General features: G+C 37.4%; 1 protein-coding gene across 6 annotated transcripts in view; it reads left to right on the top strand.

Annotated features, from left to right (window-relative positions):
- Positions 1-25,000, top strand: part of LOC135212725 (arf-GAP with SH3 domain, ANK repeat and PH domain-containing protein 1-like) — a 360,410-nt gene that overhangs the window by 205,910 nt on the left and 129,500 nt on the right. For 5 of the 6 annotated variants that reach the window (XM_064246425.1, XM_064246429.1, XM_064246428.1 and 2 more), the window contains exons 2-3: positions 18,819-18,891; positions 22,448-22,593. In XM_064246425.1, coding sequence (XP_064102495.1) covers positions 18,819-18,891; positions 22,448-22,593 — 219 coding nt within the window. Of the gene's footprint in view, positions 1-11,733; positions 11,846-18,818; positions 18,892-22,447; positions 22,594-25,000 lie in introns of those variants that run through there. The other variant, XM_064246427.1, reaches the window with a different exon arrangement.

The following is a 25,000-nucleotide window of genomic DNA, read 5'->3' as shown; positions in this document are numbered from 1 at the left end:
TGATACAATAAAATTTCAAGGACCCAGATGTTATTTATATTGGAGCTATTTGGTGTGAGTTTGATTTTGATATAAGGTCTTTGGGCGTCTCATTCAGATTTCTGCCAAAGCAGTATGATCAAGAGAGAGACCTGAGTGTTTCAGATGGTCAGCAAAGCAGTGAAGTATGAGGCATTTATCTTTCGCTGGAGACTTCAGACATATTTTGATAAGAGTTCTTTTGTTGCTGCTGACGCTGACGGAGCTAGACTCGGCTATTGCTATGATAAGTTCCAGTTTGTGTTTATGACTAAAATCCAGGCATCTAGACCTCTTCAAAGAGCCATTTTAAGCAGAACAATGTTAAAATTTGGGAGTTGCCCCTTAAGAAGGAATATGTTCAAACAGATATTGCACAAGGTTTTCCTAAAAATGTTGTTCTTCACTTTCCCAAACCATGTCAGTCTTAGAGATCTCTGGTTTTATTGTAGCCTTGAAAAACTAGACAGGTATCAAAGACTATAAAATTCTTTGGACGTGTGATGAGGGATGAGGAACTATTTGTTGGAAAAATAGCAGATGTGAAATTAGCAAGACCGGAACCAGTACGAAGGACGAAACAATCGTGCAAGAGGCAAGGATAGAGACCTATACATTCACAAAGCGGCTAAGACTTCTGATTTAATCCTTACTAAGGGAAAATCCCTCGTAAAAATTTGATAATGGAAATGTTGGAATTAATTATGGATCATTGAAGTTCAAGCGTCCTGATAAAAATAAATAATAGATAAACGACGCTGCCGTTTTGCTGGATAGTTTGCACAGGAGCCAAGTAAAACTTCGCCTTCTACAGCTCACGAGCCAATTCTTAACGGATTTTGTTTTATACGGATATCGGACCTAGATCTATTACCTGGATGGTAAATCAATAGATTATAATTAATTAAATAAATAAATGTCAATGATCTTTAATTTTATGCTTGTATCTGCTAGATTACTCCTTGTTGCGAGGAGGGATTTCGTATCAATTACTAAAGAATTAGTTTTGAGAGAGAGAGAGAGAGAGAGAGAGAGAGAGAGAGAGAGAGAGAGAGAGAGAGAGAGAGAGAGAGAGAGAGAGAGAGGTTCTATTTGTAAAGAGGAATGGTATTTATAATGTGTTCATGTGTTCCCATTTGTCGGAGTCACCAGTGTAATATTCTGAACTTTCTTCTTATGTTGTCGGAATTGTGAACCATCGGGGAGATGTGGCAGTCTGTATCAGATTTTAACGCGTCGGAGGTGTCTTGTCGGAAAAGGTGTTTATAATATCCGTGGCGCAACGCCTTCGAGGTTGCTGTCACTGACATAACTCGTAAAATCTTACACACACACACACACACACACACACAGAGCGAGAGAGAGAGATTTAAAATTGTAATGCGGTTTTACGTCCTCATGCTAGATAAGTGTACATCTGGACTTTGCGTATTTCCTGTCTTTTCATATGTAAATAACGGACAGAATCTCACGAAGTAAAGCCGAGGTAGATAGCGGTAGTAGTAGACGGGTGCTGATTTCTGTTCACATTCAAATGTGAACCGTATGTAGTGTAGCTACTCGTAGCCTTAACGGCGGCCAGAGGCCACGTCTCTTAGCCTTAGAAATGTCGAGTTTTCCGTTTAAATCCAAAGGAATTGCTCCTTTGAGCTGCTTTTATCATCATCAGGTATCCGGTAAAGGGTCCTCGGTCGGGCAGAGGATGTTTGCTGACGTCACAACTCTGATGTTGGGTTATATAATGCATCGCCTTACTTGATTGTAGTAGCTCCTGTTATATCTCACTATACCAAGAGGTTAGATAATTAATTGTGTAGACTCACACACTCTCTCTCCTTCTTTCCTTCCTCTCTCTCTCTCTCTCTCTATCTCTCTCTCTTCTTCTTCTCGTCTCTCTATACTCTCTCCTCTCTCTCTCCTCTCTTATATATATGTATATTCTATATTATATATATAAGATGTATATTATATATATTATATAATATATAATTTTAATTTTCCTGACCGAACAGTTTCAAGGACCAGTTTTGGCTGTCGCATCATGTTACGTGATTTAATGGCAGCCTACTTCTCTGGTATCATGTTCTCAACATAATATAATTAAAAGATATATAGGCCGTGCGGCCATAAGAACAAGGCCATCTTTCTTAGGAACCCGTTCGAGCACTCCCACCTCGTTAAGAAGTTACGAAAATGTGTCACATTTATATATATATATATATCTATATATATATATATATACTATATATATATATATGATATATATATTTTATATATCTATATATATAATATATTGATATATATATATATATACATAATATATATATATATATATATAAAATATATATATATATATATATATATATATTATTAAGATTATATACACCAGGTCAAGGATTTCTTAGACCTAATCATTGAAGACCATAATAGAGCATCTCATATCGACTTTGTCAAAGAGTTCTCGTGAATCTCGTCACTCATATTGGTCATAGACTCGCTCACCTAACATGTTCTCCTTTTGTAGAAAACTGAGGACTTGAAGAACGACCTCATGGAGTACTGCCTTGTTTCAAAGGGAAAGTAGAAAATTGACTAAGTAGCGTTCAGTTCAGGCACTTAAGCTGTTTTTGAGTACCTACGCCAGATCCAGAAAGTTGCAGTGCCAAATCAAAACTTGCATCGTTTACATGTTGAATTAAATATCCATCTGTCCTAATCAGTGATGCCATAATTGCGCAGAAAGGGGTAGGTACTCTTCACCCTCTCACACTGTCAAGACCTAATAGAGATTCACCGAGTTTTAAATCAGTTGCCAACCTTGCTCATTTCTGTTATATTTCCCCTCGGATGTATTTCAACCATCGTAGATCAAGCATTGCTTATATTTACAAGGATAAAGACGAAATATTGTCTCACTGAACCGTGCGGTTAAACTGCTGGTCAATTTTACAATCCTATCACAGGATGTCATTCCAACTCGATCTGACAGACGAAATCCTTTTGGAACCTCAGAGATGCCTTCATGGCATTCAGTGACAGTCCAGATTCTGATGGAGTCCTCACACAAGAGGTAATCCCCTCTGGGAAGGAAAAACCCGTCGAATTGTCATTGTTGATTGAAAGGACTTAGGATGGCAGTGCTGTATAGACGTGAATGCGGCGAATAATAGGTACAATGTAAACCATGTTATGTTGATTTAAAATTCCACTTTTTTTATATATTATCAACGTGTGGAAAATTATATCCAGTGATTATATTATTATTATTATTATTATTATTATTATTATTATTATTATTATTGTTGTTGTTGTTGTTGTTGTTGTTGTTGTTGTTGTTGTTGTTGTTGTTGTTGTTGTTGTTGTTGTTGTTGTTGTTATTGATATTGATATTGATATTATTATTCACATACAGTATAGAACATTCCGGAAAACTAAATAGCCAGCTAGTTTTTTTTTTTTTTTATAGAGAGAGAGAGAGAGAGAGAGAGAGAGAGAGAGAGAGAGAGAGAGAGAGAATGTCCATATACGAGAGAAAATACCCCCCCCCCCCCCATGATAAAATAGGGGTTAAGTAGTAAAACTGGTGTACCCAAAATGTATGCAGCATGAGCTGTGGCAGGGTTAAGATTCACTTCAGCCCCTGTGGAGCTTAGCAGTCTCAGGAGGCCCGTTAGGCGGACATCATGTCACATATAAAATCTAGAGGTTCAGAAAACTACCACTTAAACAGTTTTGAGTGGAAGACAAAGATTCCGAAATGTTTCTAAAGCCCAAATAGAATTCACATTCCACCAGTGGTTTAAAAAAAACTGATGAAGCCAGACATTGATAACATCATATGTGTAGAATGTAGATACAGGAAGCTTTATTAGCTATATGTGACCTACCAGTGCATCAAATGAAATCGCTCCAGGGACTATGTAGTATATAAGGACAGAATACTGTCATTCACCTGAAATCATGCATCGTTAGCTGTGCAAATCGAATTTTGGAGTGGATGCATGGCCCAATATCAGTGTCTTCAGCCTCCTACTCCACTGGCTACCCCATTACGTAATCTGTTATAAATTCATAGTGAATATGTTGGTGATTTGGCAAATTATTGCAAGATGTGCATCGTCTGTTTACTGTTCAGATTCAATTGGAAAGCCGCTAATGTTATCAGTAAAGACTGGAATCACACTACAAAGGTCCAAGAACGCCAGTTTGTCGAGTTGCAGGCCTGTTACGTCTGACCTTAGTAAGGTTTTTTAAATGCTTCCTGTCAATTAGAAAAACCTTGATGGAGACCTACATACCCTCTGATGATCAGGTAGTAACGTTGACAAATGAGAGCTTCATGAATGATGGAGAGCAGAAACGACATCATGTTGAGTAACTAGGGACTTAAATCGTTAGGATGAAGGTTCCTTGTGTCAAGCTCAGCCGTCAAAAATCTCGAGGAGGTAAATGGTTCTCCTTGTGCTGGTACCAACCGTACAGGATATTGTAAGGACAGAGGCTCGTCTGCAATTTTGCATTCTGCTGTGATCTTGCGTTTTCGATAAAGTAATGGTATTCTTTTAACTTGTTTTATTCTGCTTGTCCCTCGCTGAGAATTTTCTCGTGGTTTGCTAGATGTTCTCCAGAGGGAAAGGAAGATTTAACACTAAATTTGACAGAGGGGAATGGTGTATCTTCCCAGGCCAGGATTCGAACGTTCACCTATTGTTTATTTACAATTCAAACAATCAAGAAAGATATGTTTATATCGACTCAACTGTGCCCACGTTCGAATCTTAGCCGGCGCAGATGCATTTGTCTATTACAATTCCCTTTGAATGTGAGTTATGCCCAGGGTGTAGTGAAATCTATTTTAAATTGTAGGTCCTAATATTTATCATACAATATACGTTAGACAACAAATAATATGGAAATAGCTAAAAGGAACAAAGGCCCATTATTTCTAGTAGCTGCATGACTGCTCATCCCATGAATGATTTCAGAATAAAATTTTAACACCCGTCCAATGTCCTTGATGCATTGAATGCAGAATTGCTGACCTTTCCCTAACTTCTGCAGCTTTTAACTATTGCCACTTTCAGTGACCTGAGATGTCCTCTACCCCACTGGTCAGATACTTCATTAAAACTTTTTTTTTTTTTTTTTTTTTTTTTTTTTTTAAGCCCCGAACTTTTTTTCATTTCTTTTTTATTAAAAAAGCCCCGCACTCCAGTGCAGCTTGATGTACGAAACACAGTTCCTGTCGTTGTATGTCCATGTTTTCAGGATTTCCATTTGCGAATGTCTTCTAGTCTTTGCTCCCAGCTGGGCGACCAGTGTTCGACTCTCGGGCCGAACAAGGAGGGATGCCTGGAAGCGCTGCTTCCAAAAATCCAGTGAATCGCGTACCTAGTTAATAATCGACGGTTGCAGTAACGAGAGAGAGAGAGAGAGAGAGAGAGAGAGAGAGAGAGAGAGAGAGAGAGAGAGAGAGAGAGAATGGACTTGTGTTCATTGCTCCGTCAAAATTTATGCTATTAAAACGTGAAGACCTCGACGAGGTTATGTAATCCTCTGCCCCAATGAGGTAAATTTATAAGATATATATACATACATATCAACGTAGTACTAAGGAACACGTACACTCATTTCCTGAATTCTCATTGTACGTGTGTTATTTATCCAAAGGTGTAACACAGTAGGTACTACATAAGTGGTAAGCCCACATTTATGGGAAGCATCCTTGTATAATAAGAATTGTGAGTCTTCACGCTTTGTCAGAATATATGCCATTCACCAGAAAAAGGTAACATCTTTGCCAAAATTAAAATATTTGTAATAATCGTGATAGTAATGAAATCAGTAGCATGAAACTGCCAGAAAAAAAACTCCGAAATATAAAAAATTTTGTTGATAAACGTATGACACAAAGGAACCGAAATGACAATATTTGTAAGATGATTATTGTCATAACAGTCATTACTAATTAAAAGTATGGTAGACAAAGGTAAGTTCAACAATGTTGACTATTAAAAATATAGTTGAATCTATTTGTGGGTGGAGTCACGGGGCACTAGCTAAAAATAACGACCCCTTTGTTCAGGGAATCTATTGTCTCTTTCATTTTGCTCTCTAAAAATCATCTTATTTTTTCTAAACGATGATGAACTGTTGCGACATCGGAACTGTGGGATTAGCTCAGTGTAGTCTAAATATATCACTGCAGACCATTACAGTGTATTATGAATTTGTCGATGAAACTTATTACCTCGTTTCTCTTGGATTTGTAAGCTTGTGATGATCACGGTTTACCGTGGTGATGATATTGTAGCCTACATTTATCGCAAAGCCGCTTTACATTTCATTACGTTGTATTAATGCACAACTAAATCGCATTTCATGTGTTCATATCAAATATGGTCATTATTCTATACTGTTAGCAATCACTGGGTTGTAACTAGTTCCTCGTTGGACGAGTCGGTTACATGCTCGATACCGATCTCAGGGTCAAGGTTCGATTCCACGCTCTGCCAACGTGACATCAGAGGAGTTTATGTCTGGTGATAGAAATTAATTTCTCGATGTGGTTCGGATCCCACAATAAGCTGTAGGTCCCGTTGCTAAATAACCAATTGGTTCCTAGCCACGTAAAAATATCCAATCCTTCGGGCCAGCCCTAGGAGAGCTGTCAATCAGCTTAGTGGTCTGTTAAAACTTAACTGGGTTGTAACTCCGACGGCCATTGGCGCGTAGCCTCTGATCTCTTGTTTTTCATTCCTGGCATCGGTAGGTCGAGCGTGAAATGCTTACATTGTCGCAGTGAATCTCCCAAAAATGCTAATGACCATTCTTTGCATAGCAGCGTGGGGCCGTTTGCAGCAACTGTGGTGCCTGCGACAGTGTTCTTCATTTTGTAAAGAAGGGTAGATCGAGTTCAACACAATTTATCGTTATTATTATTGCACTTGTGCCGTTAAAGTAATTTCCAGTTGCATCTTATTTACAAAATATCAAATACATTGTTGCTTTATGTTAAATATCGTCATTTAATGTTTTATGATATTTAAACGCCAACGACTAGATTTCTCGTAGTAAGAACAGATACACTCGTACCTACACAATGATGGTCATGTACTGCAGTCTATTACTATAAATACTGCTACTACTACTACTACAAGTAGTAGTAGTAGTACTTACAAAGGATGTTATAATATTTCCTTTCATACGCCAAGAATCATCCTTCATTCATCATTTTGTAAGATCGATAACAGCATTTTTGCCGTCTATCTGAACATATTTTATCCCAGAGTTACTTGCATAGACCCAGACCCATTTAGCAATTGTTGTTGACTCGTATGTCATTAACCAGGAGCAATAGACGTCCGGGCCTGTCCTCATGATATTCGCATTTAAGTTATAATGTCGTTACGATTTTTGTAAAAGCGTCCATGGTAGTCTGTTGAGATGTATGATAGTTATGCCTTCGTATAGTTCTGTGACGTCATCTAACTCGAATATAATTAAAAACCATTCTCTAAGAAATCCTTGGTACTGTCTCTTTGCAAAGAGCCCATTAGGAAGTACAGTTGTAATATTTGAATCAGTTTTGTGGACTGGTAGTAATCAAACCTAGATGGAAGGTAAGAAAGAGCGAATTTATGAGTGTTAGAATATTTTCAGCTCTCGGATATTTTTAGATTTTATGAGCTTAATATGCTAATGTTTTTGAAGGAGAAAACTGCTAGATATGGAAATTAGACGCGTGTACATGTGTGTAATAGACTCAAGCTATTTATGAAGATATTCACTGTAGATCTCAAAGGTTGTCTTTTCTTAGAATTGAAAGTTTCTCTTTAATTAAAATCGAAATTTATTAGTCTAAGGAAGCACTTTTGGAGGCCAGAGAAAGTTGTTAGAATATGCGACATGACAACTGATTTTAGCTCATTCTGAGTTTATGGATGTCATTTCCCTGTTGTGGAATCTTGTCTGATGCTACAAAACTGTCTTGATCAACAGACTTCACCTTTCGCAAGTCCAAAGAACAGTGTCTAGACACCCTCCATTATTAAAGGAATAATACACGTCATATATATATATATATATATATATATATATATATATATATATATATATATATATATATATATATATATATATATATATATATATGTGTGTGTATATATATATATATATATATATATATATATATATATATATATATATATATATAATAAAGCTTAGAATTGATGATGATGGTTATGGGTCGAGGCAATGCCTTTACAACGGCACCTCTTAATCTTGAGTTATTTTTTAATTGTTCAACTCTTTCATTCTTTTTTCTCTCCACATCATGTGTAAAGTTTCTTTTCTTATTTCATTATGACCTGTAAATAGAAATTTTCCAACTATGTAACTTTCATTCTCTTCATAAGGTTGCTGAAGTCCAATTGCTTTAAAGCGTTCTTCTCTATAAGTACAACAATATAAAAGGAAATGAAATATGTCTTCTACTGTATTATGTCAAAAAGGACAACAGGTGTTTCCATTCTGATGCCGTTTTATTATATTTAGATGTAGAGAGTTGGTTCTGGCTCTAAAGAGAAGTATCGAACAAAAGTATTGTCATAAATTTCTTCATCTTTTATTTCTCTTTCCCACATTTTATATGCTTAAAAAATCACAGTAGATGCACGTGACTTCATAAATAAGCGAATTCCACAGGAAAATGATAGTCAGAAATCCAAGCGCTTTCGTCTTTACTCAGACATTGTCAAGGAGTTAACTCCTTGACAATGTCTGAGTAAAGACGAAAGCGCTTGGATTTCTGACTATCATTTTCCGGTGGAATTCGCTTACATTTTATATATATTCAGTCATTTTATTTTCCAAGTTTTCTTTCCACTTCACTGTGTCCCAGATTCTGGCTTTGTCCTTTATTTCTGTTTTGGACATTCCTTCCAATTTTCTTAAATTGATTTTAATTTCATGCATGTACTTTTCCACTGTTTTCCACCATTTTCTTTCCTTTTCTTTCCTTTTCTTGCATATCTGTAATTATTTTCTTCAGTAACTCTTTCCGTCCATTTATAGCATTATTTACATAGCTTAGCTTTCCACTCATAATTCTGCTTTTCATGGAAGATGCTCCTATCTCCCCTCTTAATGTGGCTACTACTGTACTTCTACATGTTCCTAATATTTTTCTATAAACCCCATTCTCTATTCATTGCAATTTTTCTATTTCTGTGTCTGTTAGATTAACTACATTGGTTCCATATATGACTAATGGTAGAGCTATATTTTTCCAGAATGTTTTACCTTTAAGAACTATGTTACAGCTTTTTTCTATCACGGAATAGGTTAGGTTGGCTAACTTCTGTGCTTTATCCATCATTTCCTTTTTCTGTAGCTTAAACAGATTTCTAGAATCGTTTACCTTTATTCCTAAATATGTTACATTCTCCCTCACTTTTATATTCTCTATCTCTTCTGGTTTTTCCTTCATATTGAAAATAATGATGCTGCTTTTCTCTTTATTATTTATTTCTAGCCCACATTTATTTCCTATATCTATTAAAATCTTTATATTTATTCTTGCATCTTCTATATTTCCCGCTAAAAGTAACCTATCGTTAGCGAAGAAAAGTGTCCCCATCTTTACTAATTCGTTTTCAAATCCTGTCCCTTCCTCCTCCATTTTCTTAATTATTAAATACGTTATCAATTTGTAAAGTGAAGTAGAACCTGTGCACCCTTGCCTAATTCCACTAGTAATTTCCATTTCCTGTTCAACAGAATAGGTCTATTAGTGTGCTATCCCCTTCATATACGTATATTAGCTACTGCCTCTATGATTTTTGGATGTATTTTGAATTGTTTCATGACTTCGATCATAACTTCTCTTTTTACCGAGTCAAAGGCCTTACTGTAATCGATAGCTATTACTATTAATGGTTTTCTATTCCTATAGCTCTCTTCTACACAATATTATAGTGTAAGGATATGGTTTCCTTTTCTTTTCTATCATTTTCGTTCTCGATTTCTTCCAAGATTCAGGCTTTTATTTGATTTCCAGCTCCTTGTAGTAACATCTAACTAATACCTCTATACAGGTTTTGCTCTTCATTAATGCTTTGTAAAGCTCTGGTTTGATTCCATCTGGGCCTGCAGCTTTTTTTGCTTTGAGCTTACTTAGGCAAGCTATGACTTTCCTTGGTTATCAGAGGTTCCTGCATTGGTATTATCTTCCTTTTGCATTCCATCAATAGGTCCATGTGTTCTCTTAGTACTTTTGAAAATCTATAGTCTCCAATTCTTATGATATCATCTACTTCAGCCAATTCATTTTCATATTCCATCCTTTTCTCTTCATTCAAGATTTCCTTTATTTTATTTTCGTGTTTACTGTATATGGTTCTCCAATAATTCACTATTTCGTCTTTGTTTCAGCCTCATTTAGCTTGCTTCCCTGTTCATTATATAAATTTATAGCTGCTTTTTTTTTTTTTTTTTTTTTGCTTATTTCTTAACTTACCAATATTTTCCCAGAGCTCTTTGTTTTTGTTTCTTCTTATTTCTTCTGTTATTTTCTTTTCATAAATTGTTATCTCTTCTTTTATTGATAGCTGCACTTCTTTTTTCACATATATCTTATCTAGACTTTCCTTTATGGCACTGTCTCTCTCATTTCTTTTCTTCCTATTCAGCTCCTTCCTTTCCTTGATACCTTTTCTTATTTCTTCATTGAACCAGGGTTGCTCTTCTACTTTTTCCTCTACTAGCATCTTTCTCCTATATGTTCTCACTAGCTTGTCGTCTGCTACTTCTTTTATTGATAAGTCCATTTCTGAGATTCTGTCTATGTCTTTATCTATTAGGATCTCTTCTAGTTTTTTAATAAAGTCATTTAGGTTACCATCATCTGTTATCGAAGTATTTTACTTCCTCCCATTTACCTTTGTTGAGATTCTTGTTCTGTCCTTTGAATGTCAAGTTAATGGTAATTAGGTTATGGTCCGAGATATCAAATTCATTTTTGTCTTCATCAATTACCATCTCCTCAAAATTTTTGTAGAACTTCTCATTGACTAAAGCAAAATCTATTACACTTTTCATCTGCATCCTCTCCCATGTGTAGACTACAGTGCATCTGTCTTCTCCGTTAAGTAGTATTAGCCTATGTTGTTCATTCATCCATTCTAGTATTATTTCCCCGTTTCTGTCTGTATTCTGGTGGCCTAAGAAACCTATATATGGCCATTAAAATCTCCTAATATTAATAATAATTCTTGGTCATTTATGTTTTTAATAATGCTTTCACATTCCAATTTTATTGCTTTATCTCTATTTTTATCCTCCTCTGTATTTCCTACTGATAAGTATAACAACAAAATATGAATATTATTATTGTATATTTTACATTTAGCATACAATAAATCTTTGCTAATGGTCTCCACTTTGTTCAACTCTGTGTTATCACTGTTTCTATATAGCATCATTAACCCTCCTCCTTTATTGTCTTTCATCTCCCTCATATTTTCCTTTTTATTTATACCTGGTGGTTGGTTTTGGACTTATCGGCGTTGTTGGTGTAGGAGCCCTTGCCGAGCCGAAAGGAGGCCGCCAAAAGAGAGTGTTGAAGGGGCCTGTGGTACGGCTCTCTAGACCAACCCAACCAACTGACTGAGACCGAGTCAGGCCCAGGCGTAATCTCGAAGTCGGCGAAGTTCATCGACCTGACCTGTTTGGACCCGTGATCTGTTTAAAGGCGCAGTCGTATTCGAAGACGGGGTTATCACAAGGTGTCTAGATAATTATGAAGAATACATGACATCAACAAAAGGTTATTTTCGGTATATGCTTTGTTTCGTTATGAGAACGATCGGCCATTAAGTGTGATTACGCAACCGTGGGCCTTCGATTTGAAAACACCATATTTGCGTCATTGGCTTCTTTGTTGTGCAGTCATGATTTCTTGTCGTTCTGTACCGTCTCGTTTTGTTCTTATTTTGCCATTTCTTGCGTACGATCACAGCCCATCGTTACGTAATGCGGCAGGTCATTCTATTTGTTTGATGAAACTCTTCCCATAAGTAGCTAGCCTACTAGTATGGGCTGAAGTTTGGCGCTTGGCTTCTAAACATTATTTATTCAAAATGTCGTATAAAGAAACGGCAGTGCTATATTATTTATGAAAAGTTACTTTGTAAAATGATAACGTCGAATTGTGCATTTATAGATGCCGTTTGCCTATATTAAGAGAGAGAGAGAGAGAGAGAGAGAGTTTACGGATTTTGATTTCCATGACAATGTGTCAAGATGACGTATCATGCAATGCTGGGCGAAGACATTCACACAAGTGTTAAGTCGTCCTACTCTTCCTTTTCCATATTTTAGTTTTACATCAATCGTAACAATTGTATCCAGGCCGGTACCGAGGGGGGGATGTCGGGGTGGTTGAACAGGCCCCCCCTCCCCCCCCAAAAAAAAATACATAGTAATGTATATCTGGAATTCCCAAATTGAAGAAGTATTTTTGAATTTCAGTGCAAACTTTCAACATTATAGATAAAATAAAATTCTGTTGACGAAATACATCTAATCGGGTAGAAGGGCATAGACTGCATACACAATTTTTCTTAATATAACTAAAATAACATTTTTGTTCTGTAACAGCAACTTCATATGTTGTTAGCTAAAGTTGAGTTTTTTGCTTTGTTAAGTTTAACTGAGCTTTTCGAATATTACAAGAATAATTTTTATTTCTACCACATAACTTTATAGTTTCAAATTGAGATCTTGATTTTTTTAAAATGACTTCAAGCGTCTGCGTATTTCTGTAGAATGAAGAAAATGTTTGTGTAGGCAATCTAGATTTCGGGGTAGTACTGAATGTCATTAGCCAATTCAGTGAATGTTTAGTGTGTAAGTATTCAGTGAATGTTTATGTCTTCTGTGAATGTTTAGTGAGTGCTTGGTGAATGTCTTGTGAATGTTAAGTTAGTGAATGTTTAGTATAAAAGTGTTTAGTGCAACACTAAACAGTGAATTACCATCCACTCATCACTCATTAAACATGCACTAAACACTTTTATACTAAACATTCACTAACTTAACATTCACAAGACATTTACCAAGCACTCACTAAACATTCACAGAATACTTACACACTATACATTCACAATTCACTAACATTCACTAAACCCTAAAACACTAAACATTCACTGAATGCTTACACATTAAACATTCCTGAATACGTACTTACACATTAATCATGAACTAAACACTAACATGCACAAGACATTCATTAAACACTTGCTAAATATTCACAGAATACTTACGCACTAAACATTCACTGAATACTTACACAATAAACATTCACTAACATTCACAAAACATTAACTACTATGAGATTCAGAGCCTCTGTAACACGGTTTTTTCGCAATAACTTTTTATCTATGCATTTCATAAATATAACGCTTATTCAGAATACATATTATATCAACACATAAATTTTGAGTGTATTCTGCACTACGTAGGTTGAATAAATTTGGTACTTATAATGTAAAAGTGACCTTTTTTGAAGACGGGCCAACTTACTCAGAGAAAAGGTTTCGAACCACTCGTTACGTAACTTATGACATCATTTCTTCCCTTTTTCTCGATGGATGATTGGCTATACGTAACGAAGGCCAAACCTCTGGGAACAATGACATACAAATTTAAATACAAGCAAAGCAGTACACCTTTATGAACTCTGGAACCTCTCCACTGATAATTGTCATAAAGAACAAACCAACAAAATATGTTAATAAATACAAAAACACTTCGATTATTAGTCTAACTCCCAAAATAAGTTTCCAAAGAAATTACAGTCTACTTTATAGGTCACAATCAGACTGACAAGATGTAGGGAATAGTTGGTAATTACCAAAAACATAGTAGACAAGCTTGATTTGATAAACTGCTATATCCCAATGTCAAGAAGCAATTTTTATTTATTGGCTATCTACCTATTTACTGAAAAAAATAGCCGGTACCGTATATTGGCTTTAAACCCTCACCAATAATTATCGTCAGAATGGTGACTTCATGAGGCTCCACCCACTTTCGCCTCGTTATAATTCAGGATAACACTGAAGGCTACCATGGGCATTGTTGGATTAGAAAATTTAACTTCTGGCTTTAAAAACTAATTTCTCGAGTAGTTGTAAGAAGTGCTAAATGATCCTCAAGGATCCCAGCAGTTGGTCTAAACGTTTAATTCATGTATATTACTGCTATACTGTTGCGGCACTACTGCTACAGTAGTATTACTACGCTAGCACTGATACCCCACCCACATCTATGTATCGTTCCGCCATTCATAAAGTCTTTGGGTTTCAGAGCCGATGGAATTTGTCTGGTGGATGGGCGGGGCAACATTTAGTCAAAAGGTGTTTGTTTACCTTGCTTACGTAATGAATGTTTTTCGACTCTTGGCTCGTAATCATTGGCCATGGCGTCGGCTAGATCATTTTTACTCTATAAAAATTAAAACTCTCGGTTTAGGTTATTTTGATAATGCTGACAAAATTTGTGTGTGGTTGTAAAATATACATATGTCAACTTTCAGCTACATCCGATGCTTTGACAAGGAGCAAAGTCCAAAAAACCGTGTTACAGAGACCCTGAATCTCATAGTAAACCTTAAACACTCAGTAAACATTCAGTGAATACTTAAACACTAAGCATTCACTAAACCCTAAACACTTACTCATTAAACACTAACAGTAAAAAAATTCACTATCACACTAATCCCCTGTTAAAATTGTGTGTTACCAGACCTTTAAAGATGGCCGCAAGGCTCTCATTGCTGTCCTGGTGTGAGACCACAAAACTATGCAGTACTGGTATAGAGACTGGAACTTCAGGTATATAGTACCCCCAATGTTTTGGATCCAATCTTTAGGCACCATTTTTTGGGGGGGCGCTCAGTTATTATGGCGCTCATACTTTTGGTTCACTATGGTTGGGTGCCAAAATTAATTTTGAGGGAAAAATGTTACTAGTTCCCTATATCACTATTGGCAACTCTTAAGATCGCCTTCTAAGAGTGTGAGTGAGCAGAGCGGCCCTCAGTCTTGATCCAGATACAAAGGGAGAATGTAGTCAGAATTTCCCATCCAAGGATGCGTTGTAAACATTTTAAAATAAATGTGCTAAGAATTTGTTCCCAGTTTTATTTCTTATTTTATGATATTGTTTGAGCTATAATTTGAACTTAACAGCATAAAATTTTTTAAAAATATTAGAAATAACACATATAACTTTGTAAGATTACCGTATTTTTTACAACTGTCATAGGGAAAAGAGGCCCCCAAGGGGTGGGAAATATTCACTTAAACTCCCTGTGGAAGGTACATACATTTTTCAGAATTTTTTCTTATACCATGCAAGTATACATATCTTCCTCTTTCCATTGATGAGCTTTTTAAAATTTTTCATTTAAATTGGCCGTCCTTAAATTTAGCCCAGTTATCTGTGCATGGATTACATACATTTTTTCAGAATTTTTTCTTATACCATGCAAGTATACTACTTCCTCTTTCCATGATGAGCTTTTAAAAATTTTTTCATTTCATTTGGCCTGGCCTTCTTAAATTTAGCCCAGTTATCTGTGCATGGATTACCATAAATCAGCCCAGACTGTGAGGGTTAAATGGATTAAATTAAATTAGAACACCATGCAAAACTTTTATTCTGGCCTAAAATATTTATGTAAAAGTTAAATACAATCATAATTAAAATAATTATTTTAATATATTTCATAATTTTTGGCTAAACCATGCAAATACAAAATAGGTTTCCTTTCATGAAAATGGCATACAATTTTCAAAATGTGCTCATCAACTCTCACATACTCAAGAAATTTTTGTTTAAGAGCATGGCCAGCTACCAATTGTTCATAATATGTATCTCGGCTCCTGTGAATTTTTCTCAGCGATTGTTCTATTGTATTGGTTCCACATCTCTGAAGGAAAAAGAGCGGGCTGCCACCATTGGCTCTTCATTGGTCGTCCTGTGTAATAATCTTCAAACCAGTGAAGCAGTGGCTTGTCTTTCTATTTCTGCAAATGGGTTTGGATCAACTACTTTTAAATTTTTTAAGAGAATCAGTATTGTAAAATTCAACTGGTATATTGCATTACATAACTAGGAACTTAGCACTAACGAGCCAGTTCCGATGCTTTTAATATTTACTTTAAAATGTTTTTAAAGGTAAAGAGAAACAAGTACTATAAGAAAGGTAGTTTTGGTGATAAGCATTAATTAGGTACTACTGGCTGGCTTTAAAGTTTTAAGAAAAAATATTTTGGGTGATAAGCATTAACTAGGTACTTTTGACAGCGCCAAATCACTGAATGCCAAAAGCATGAGCACCAAAACAATTGAGAGCAAAAAAGATAGCACAATAAAATCGTCGCCAAAATGGCGGAGCCAAATGGTACCATTCCAACGTGACCACCAGTTATACAATCTTGAAATGCAAGAAAATGAACCATCTCAGGATAAAGACAGTGAAAATGACCTAGACCTGCTGCTTAATTAATCCTCTTTGTGTGCAGACTCTTCGACTGCTTCCATCTATTTCACAACAAGCCCTTATTTTTACCCCAACATTATTGGTCTTATTCAGGTCATCAGTGATCGCAAAAATGTTGTATGACAATCATATGATGATCCTTGTATGTCTCCACTAGTCGCTGATAATCTTTAGTATGTAGTCATAAGTGATAGTGCGATGATCGGACAATAGTTCCGTGATAGTCGCTCGACAGGTCATGGTATTCATAAAAAATTGTAGACGATCTTGCATGATCGTGCAACCATCGTACGATTACAAATTACTTGTCACACGACACTCAACAACTTGTTGTATGATGATCACAGAAATATATCTATATGTGGCTGCCAAGCATTTTCTTGAATTAAGTCTTAGACAATCGCAGGTTTTTGAGGTTGCCGGTGGTCTCTAGTGGTCGCAAGCTCTAGTGGGAATGGGGCTTAACATTATTTACTGTACATGCATTTTTTCCATCAGTCGTGATATATGTAATGATGCATGTTGTTCATCACATCCTTTGACTTTTTACAACCAATTTTGTCATCCAAACACTTGAAAACTCTAATTCATGTAATGTTACTCTCAACACCAATCAAGTGTGTCATCTACATTTTTGAAGTGTATCTTGAAGCCATGACTTTGTTGCATATCCTCCAAACATGAGCTTTCATGATTATCTGTTTCATTGATTTAGACCATTATTGCAGCCTTGCAAATGTTAAATGGCTATGACATTATTAAAGAACACAAAATTTAATTTTGTAAGTGTTTGTTTTCCAATAAGTGTTCCTTATACAAGTTCCTACAAAACAGTGTACATTTTTGCCCTTTCTTAGTTATTGTGATTTGTTAGCTATAACTGGGAACCAATTCCATAAGTCAAATGGAGGGTTATGATAATTGTTATGAATAATATGAAAAAAATTACAATCAGACTTTATCTTTTTTATTTTTAAGTATAAGTTTGGAGACCAAGTATGCCTTGAATATATTTGAATATCCAGAAATATTCCATGTGCATATTTTGAAGAGTTTACTAACTATATTTGCCTTTATAGATATATTGGGAAGCAAATCTGATATTATTGTTCTTTCTTGGGGTGCAGTTTTCCCCAAAAAGTAAATAATGAATCTGCTGTTTATCATTGTGTCAGTACTTAGGTCCCATTGGTGGTGTTACCTAATTTAGCCGTAATTTCTTAGACATCCCCAACTCTCAATATTTAGAAAATTAAATAGAGTCTTTGGATTGAGAAGAACTTGAGTTTTTATCCATTTTGAATTTGGTAATGCTGTTCACTTACAAGTTCTATAAAGCTTTAAATTCTCTTGGTATTACAGTGGTCCCCCCGTATTTGTGGGGGATGTGTACCAGACCCCCCGGTGAATACGTAGTTAGAACCCGCGAATAGTTGGAACCCCTACAAAAACGCTGAAAACAGCCTATTTTGTTAGTTAAAACTCAAGAAAAACCCACTGAAAATTTTTGCACTGGGTTTTTTAATAGTTTTATCACAAAAAGTGCATTTTATGATGAAATTGATAAAAAAAACCAAGAATTTGTGGATATTTCTTGTAGAAAAATACCGCAAATATGCAAATTTTCTGTGAATAATATGGGAAAACGTTCCCGAGAGAAATCCGCGAATATGTGAGTCTGCAAATCTGGAGAACGCGAATATGGGCGGTCCACTGTATATTTTAAACATGTACATGTATACAACACTCAGGCCTGAAAATTAAAGATAACAGTTTATACAGGCAATTTTTATAGTAATATTACTGTACTTGAAAGTTTTCCACAGCCACACTAGTTAGCACTTGTTTTTCTCTGCTTCGAAGGATGATGATAATAATAAAATTAGTGAAAGAACTGAGCATACTATATACGTACATAGTTCTTTAGACTGGGGAAAAGAAGGGGTTTGAGTGGTTGGACAGCATGATGGAAGGAAGGAAATGAGAATGGAGATAAAGAAAAAGGCAAAAAATTTGGTGCAGCGGGGGGGGTGTTGGTGTGAAGGGATGCTGCAAACAATGTTTAGTAATGTCTACAGTGCACCATGTGAGAGGTGTACGGTTGGCACTGCCTTATAATGGGGCCTTTTGAGAATTGCACTAAGTGCTATGGCCTCCACAGATTTTTGTACTTTATTATTAATATTGTTATAATTATTACATAGCTAATATTTGTTTTTTTATTTGTCAGGTATTGGATCGAGATCGTGAAGGTTTATCAAGGATGAAGAAGGTTGTCAAACTTATGCACAATACAGGCCAAGGTAAAATTCTTATTAAAATTTCATCTGTGTATATTAAATTTAAAGCATGTACTATTGTACAATAGTCTTTACCAAATGGTATTGAAGGGCCAAGAAGAATAGCAATTACTGACAGTTTATTGTTTTTATCATATGAAATGATTTTAAGTTAGGCATTAACTTTTTATTCCTAATGTTGTTGTCAAATGTTTATGGATTAATTCTGTGTGATTAAGGGGTCGGTTGCCTGATGCTCCTTCTTCACTGCCTCCTATCAAAGGCATCATCCTCCATCAAACCTCTTCTCTCCATATCTTCCTTCACTTTATCTCACCATCTAATTCTCTGTCTCCCTCTCGATCTTCTTCCTTTAACAGGTTCTTCCCAAGCCCTCTTCACTCTCTCCTCATCATTCATCCTTAACACATGCTCATATTATCTCAGCCTTGACTCTTATCACCTTTGTTATCTTTATTAAACCTGCTCTTCTTATTATTTTATCATTTTCCAATCTCTCAGGCAGTGATATTCCCATAATCCACTTCAGCAGTCTCTTCTCTGTTCTTTCAAGCTTTACTTCCTCTTTTCTTCTTAGAGCCCATGTTTTCGATCCATACATTAACACTGGTCTTATCACTGTGCTGTAGATCTTGAATTTTAGCTTGATTGGTATTTTCTTATCACATACATCTCCAGCTACATCTCTCCACTTCCCCAATGCTTCTTTTATCCTACTGTCCACTTCAGCCTCACATCCTCCCACTTGGCTTAAAGTAGATCCTAAGTACTTTTCCACCTGATTTATACGTAATTAGCCTCTTCTTTCATGTTTAACTATTCTGTCTCTATCGTCCCTACTGCTCACCTAAACCTGTTTTATTCACATTCACCTTTAAGCCATCTCTCTCTTAAAGACTCCTGCCATTCTCTAACCCTTCTCTGTAGGTCCCCCTCATCTTCAGCATTAATCACCAGATCATCTGCATACAACAACTGCCAGAGCAATTCATTCCTGATCTCTTCACTCAACACATCCATGACCAGTACAAACAAAAATGAGCTTAATGCTGACCCCTGGTGTAATCCAACACTAATTTCAAAGTTTTCTGTTTCCCCAACTGCTGTTATTACTTTTGTGTTCATTCTTTGATATATCTCTACCAGCCTAAGCAACTTTTCTAGGACTTTCCTCTTCCTCAGACACCAAAACATCACTTCTCTTGCGATTCTATCGTATGCTATATCTAGGTCTATAAATGCACAATAAAGCTTTTGGATCCCTCTAGCCTCTTTTCCTACAACTGTCTTACTATGAAGATGTTATCCACCGTCCCTTTCCTCATGAATCCATACTGCTGTTTCCCAATCTTTACAATCTCTCTTAATCTCAGTATCCTCTCTAAAACTTTTAATCCGTGCTCTGTTGGTTTAATTCTCCTATTGTTACCACAATCCATGACATCTCCCTTCTGCTTCTATATATATGTATACCCTTGGCATTTCTTCCTCTTCCCTATAGCTTTTAATAAATCCAGCATCCATTTCTCCCCCTCTGTACCTTGTAGTCTGATCATTTCGATTTGGAACTCCGATGGGCTTGGTCCTTTACCATTCTTCATTTTACTTAATGCTCTCTTCACTTCTCTATCCTGTGTCTCTATCACTGGTCCCTCCACCCTCTGTGCTTCACCCATCTCCTGTCTCTCATTTTCAGTATTTAAAAGTTGTTCAAAATGCTCTCTCCATCTCTTCTTAATGTCTTTATCCCTATACAGTATGTTTCCATCTCTATCCTTGATGACACCCAATTTACCCAAATCCTGTCCCTGCCTTTTCTTCAAGTTTGAATTCTTATAGATATCCTTTTCTATTTCTCTTGTTCCAAGTCTTTCATTCAACTGCTTTGCCACCCTTCCAATAGCCATACCTACCCTCCTTCATGGATCTCTTTCCTCGTCTCTGTACTGTTCCTCTGCACCCTGTGCATGCCTTACTTTCCAGTCCTTAAATGCTTTTGATTTTCTTTAACAGGCAGTCCCTGGTTATCGGCGGGGGTTCTGTTTTCGGAGGGGTGCTGCTTGTTGAAAACTGGCATTAACCAAAACTTCGTGATTTATTGCGCCACAATGGCGCTTATGGTGCCAAATAAGTGCCATTATGGCGCCATAACTCACTGTTGGCACCTTATGGTGCGTCATGAGGCTCCATATGATGTGCCATAAGGCTCCTTATGGCGCCGATAACTGGAACTCAGTCCGTTATGGCACCATAAATCACTGATTTTATGACACTAGACAAGCGGCATAAAACCGGATTGCCAGCAATCAAGTTCGCTGATAACCGGGGACTGCCTGTAATTGATTCTTGCACCTCTCCATTCCACCACCACTTTTCTCTTCGACACTCCATATCCACTGCTTTTTCCCACTAGTTCCTCTGCTTCCCCCACACACATTTTCTCATGTCTGCCCAGATGTTTTCGACTCTGTTACCCTGTCGAACTTCTATGTTCCCCCTTTCCTGCCATCCTGCCCCCACAGTTCTCCTAAATTGCTTTGTCTTTTCTCCTTTAAGTTTCCAAATCTTAATTCTAGGTCTCCTCTTTCTCTTTTTGGGTTTTCTCTCTCTCATTTCCAAATTCATCACCACGAACCTATGTTGTTTAACACATGCTTCTCCCAAGATCACTTTGCAGTTCGTCGCATTGTTTTTGTCGGCTCCTCTAACCAGTATGTAATGTATTTGGTTTTGCACTCCTCCACTTTCATACGTTATCAAGTATTTATTCAACTTCTAAAACCATGTGTTCATACATGCCAATTCAAAACTCTGAGCCATCTCCAATATATAATCCCCATCCTCATTTCTAATTCCAAACCCATGGCCTCCATGTTCATCCTCATACCCATCTCTTCTTTTTCCCACCCTGCCATGTGTATCAGCTCCTGTTATTAGCTTTTCCTCCCTCACTGTTCTAATGACAGTCTCAAACTCTTGTCTAAACAATTCTTTCTCTTGCTGTTTAAAATGTTCAAATGGCTATTGTTAATGTTTTGTCGTCTGATTGTTGGGGTATGTTAAAACATTCTAGGTGAAAGTAAATTTGCTCTAACACATCAGGCCTCTTAACACAAGAATTAATCCAGAATGTTTGTAAAAGTGTACCATTTAACGTATTGCCTAACTACACAATACATATTCATTTTACTCTAATTTTATATGTGGTGTATGTCTAATTTTATATGTAGTGTATTTCTAATTTTATATATAGTGTATGAATACATCATCCAATTAGTAAATGTGTTGTTACATAATTTTCAGGAACTTTTTCACTCAAACAATATTTTAACCTGCATATTAAATACATATATACTACCTGATTTGAATTTTTTTCAGTTTAAATGTTATCATTTGATACTGGATATGTGTGTGAATACTACAGCACAGTCTATAAAATTATAACTGTAGTTTTTCACAAAAAAACTAGGTTTCACATACTATTTTATTAGTAAAATAATTGTCAGTGGATACGCTGGATTATTAACGTGTAAATTTTTTATGTTTGCTTTCGTTGCAGGATATGTTGGCTCAGAGAATGATATGAGTGATGCTCTGCGAAGGCTTGGTGAGATAGGTGGTCGACCAGAGGACAAAGCATTGAGTGAGGCTTTTCACAAATTTGCTGTTGTAATTCGGGAACATTCTCAGTTGCTACAACAGCTGGTAATTACACACTTTGGTTACTCACAATTTTGGAAGTTGAATACATACTGGCAGTCCTCGGTTAGCGGCCGACTCTGATAACGACAAACCGGTGGTTTTCGCTTATCAGCACCCCGCCGAGAACAGACCCCCCCCCCCCCCCCCCCCCCCCCCTCTTCTAACCGGGGACTGCCTGTAGTGTGTATGCATGTATACCGTATGTGCTTAGTGTATTTACTGAAGTTTGTGTAATATGAGCTTTCATTTTTCAGTTCATTACCAGGTTTATATGATCATCCCTTGTACTTAAGTTAAGTATATCTTAGTTTAACCAGACCACTGAGCTGATTAACAGCTCTCCTAGGGCTGGCCCGAAGGATTAGATATTTTTACGTGGCTAGGAACCTATTGGTTACCTAGCAACGGGACCTACAGTTTATTGTGGGATCCGAAGCACACTATATCGAGAAATGAATTTCTGGGCTCAGCTCGTGTCGCTGCGCGAAATATCCTTTAATCTATTATTTCTAGGGTAAATGTACTAACACATACCAGAGAATAAATAAAATAAAGAAAAAGGTCAGTATAACTGACTCGCTCACATCCGGAGGGTGTCGGTATGAACACTAGGCGAGTGAGACCACTACCACGAGCCAAATGCCAATAGAAAACTCCCACTACAAAATCCCTCCAAGAGGGGAGCCGACCCACAGAGTGAGCAGCTCGTACTACTACTACTCCATCCCATGCTGCCGACTGCTGCGCCTCTGGTGGACATCCTTTCAAGTTAGCGCACACGAGTCGGTTGTGATATTTTTCTCTCTGTGTTTTTTGTGCCCTTTCATTGGATTTTCTATTATGGAGCGTTGCAGCATATCCCGCAGCAGCTCTAAGTTAAGTACTCAGTATTTACGGTTAGTTGGTTTTTTTCCGGCCCTGGAGACAGTATTTGCCGTTTTTTTAGGTATAAATACGAACCATCGGGGTCGGAAGGCATTGGCAGCATGGTTCTGTGCCTCGTGATGGGTTCGTTCTTGGTCTCCCATACCTAGAACATCCCCTTATTTATCTTCGCTCTTTATGATTTATCCGTTTACTTAGGGTACGGTCCTACTCAGGTTTGTCATGCATGCATGTATTTTACCTTACGTAGGCTTCTTCTATCCAGACCCTAGTCCAGGTTCTTAGTATCGGCCTCTGACTAGCTTTGAGTGGTAGACTTGCCTTGGGTTAGTCGTACACTCCTGGATTTTTTCTCCTGCTATATTGTTTTGTTTCTTTCTTTCATTTATTTAATTATATAACTGTGTATTTTATTATTGTTAGGTTAGTTAGGCGTCTGGCTTAGCCTAGGTCCTGGCTCTTGAGCCATACTACCGCTCATCAGTTCGGTTGCTTCCCTATAGCATCTCTCTGATCAGTTGGTTCGGCCCAGTGGGCTTATTTGCCTCCGCTTTTCAGTTCAGTATGCTTCCCGATAGCATTTCTCCCGATCAGTGGTTGTCCTAGGCTTAGTTGTCGTATTTGGTCTTACCGCCTCGTGGTCTTCTTGTGATCACGGGCCAGCCAGACGCCTGTCCAGTCATTCTTCCCCCCCCACCCCCCTCGCTCTTCCATAGAGTCGGGCGGGGTCGGGTCGGTCTGCCCATGCTCGCTCCTCATACCCGAGCCTGCCTCCCTCTCCTCCCCTCAGGCGGAGGGGCTAGGGAGTCGGGACAGACCAGACTGGTCTCGACCTCTCCGGCTTCTCGTCCGGCCGTTGGTACGGAGTGGGGGGTACTGGCCTTGCCCACCCTCCGCGCTACCTTGTCGCTCCGGGCTAGCTTGAGCCTGTATGTCTTCTGCTCTTTCCATCTTACTAGGGCTCCTTCCTGATCGGAGTCCTGGTACCAGCGGAAAGTTGTTAGTCCACCCAGTAGGGTGGACCGGAGCATACAGTGGGTCTCTACTAACCTTACCGTTTTGCTGAGTTAACTACACTCCGCTACGCACTGGACTTAGTCCGGTTTGCTGTGTGTTAGGTTTAAGTTATCTTTAAGTTTATCTTAAGAACCTTAAACCATCCCCCTCCCTTACATATCTTACCGGATCTCTCCGGGATTATAGCCTATTCAGGCGATGCAGGGAGGGGTTATCGCCCAAATTTTTTCCGAGCTCCGGCATGCATCGGAGCTCTTCTGTCCTTTAGTCTGTAAGTGATGTTTTTTAAGATACTCATGTGGTCTCCCCACTTACAGGCCACCAACTGTGAGCATCGGGATGTTCGCCACACTTCAGGATTGTGGACACGAAGTTTGCCGGTCCCCATGCTCCATGCGCTACTCCGCTCGGGGACATCCAGGTCTGGTACCATGAGACGTGTACCATATGTTACGATCTGGTGAGCCAGCTTTTGGAAGGGGTAAGTTTTACATCTCCAGTAGCTGCT

The sequence above is a fragment of the Macrobrachium nipponense genome, chromosome 41 (genome assembly GCF_015104395.2).
Source record: "Macrobrachium nipponense isolate FS-2020 chromosome 41, ASM1510439v2, whole genome shotgun sequence".
In the NCBI taxonomy this organism is placed as follows: Eukaryota; Metazoa; Arthropoda; class Malacostraca; order Decapoda; family Palaemonidae; genus Macrobrachium; species Macrobrachium nipponense.
This window is presented reverse-complemented; position numbering and strand designations above follow the sequence as displayed.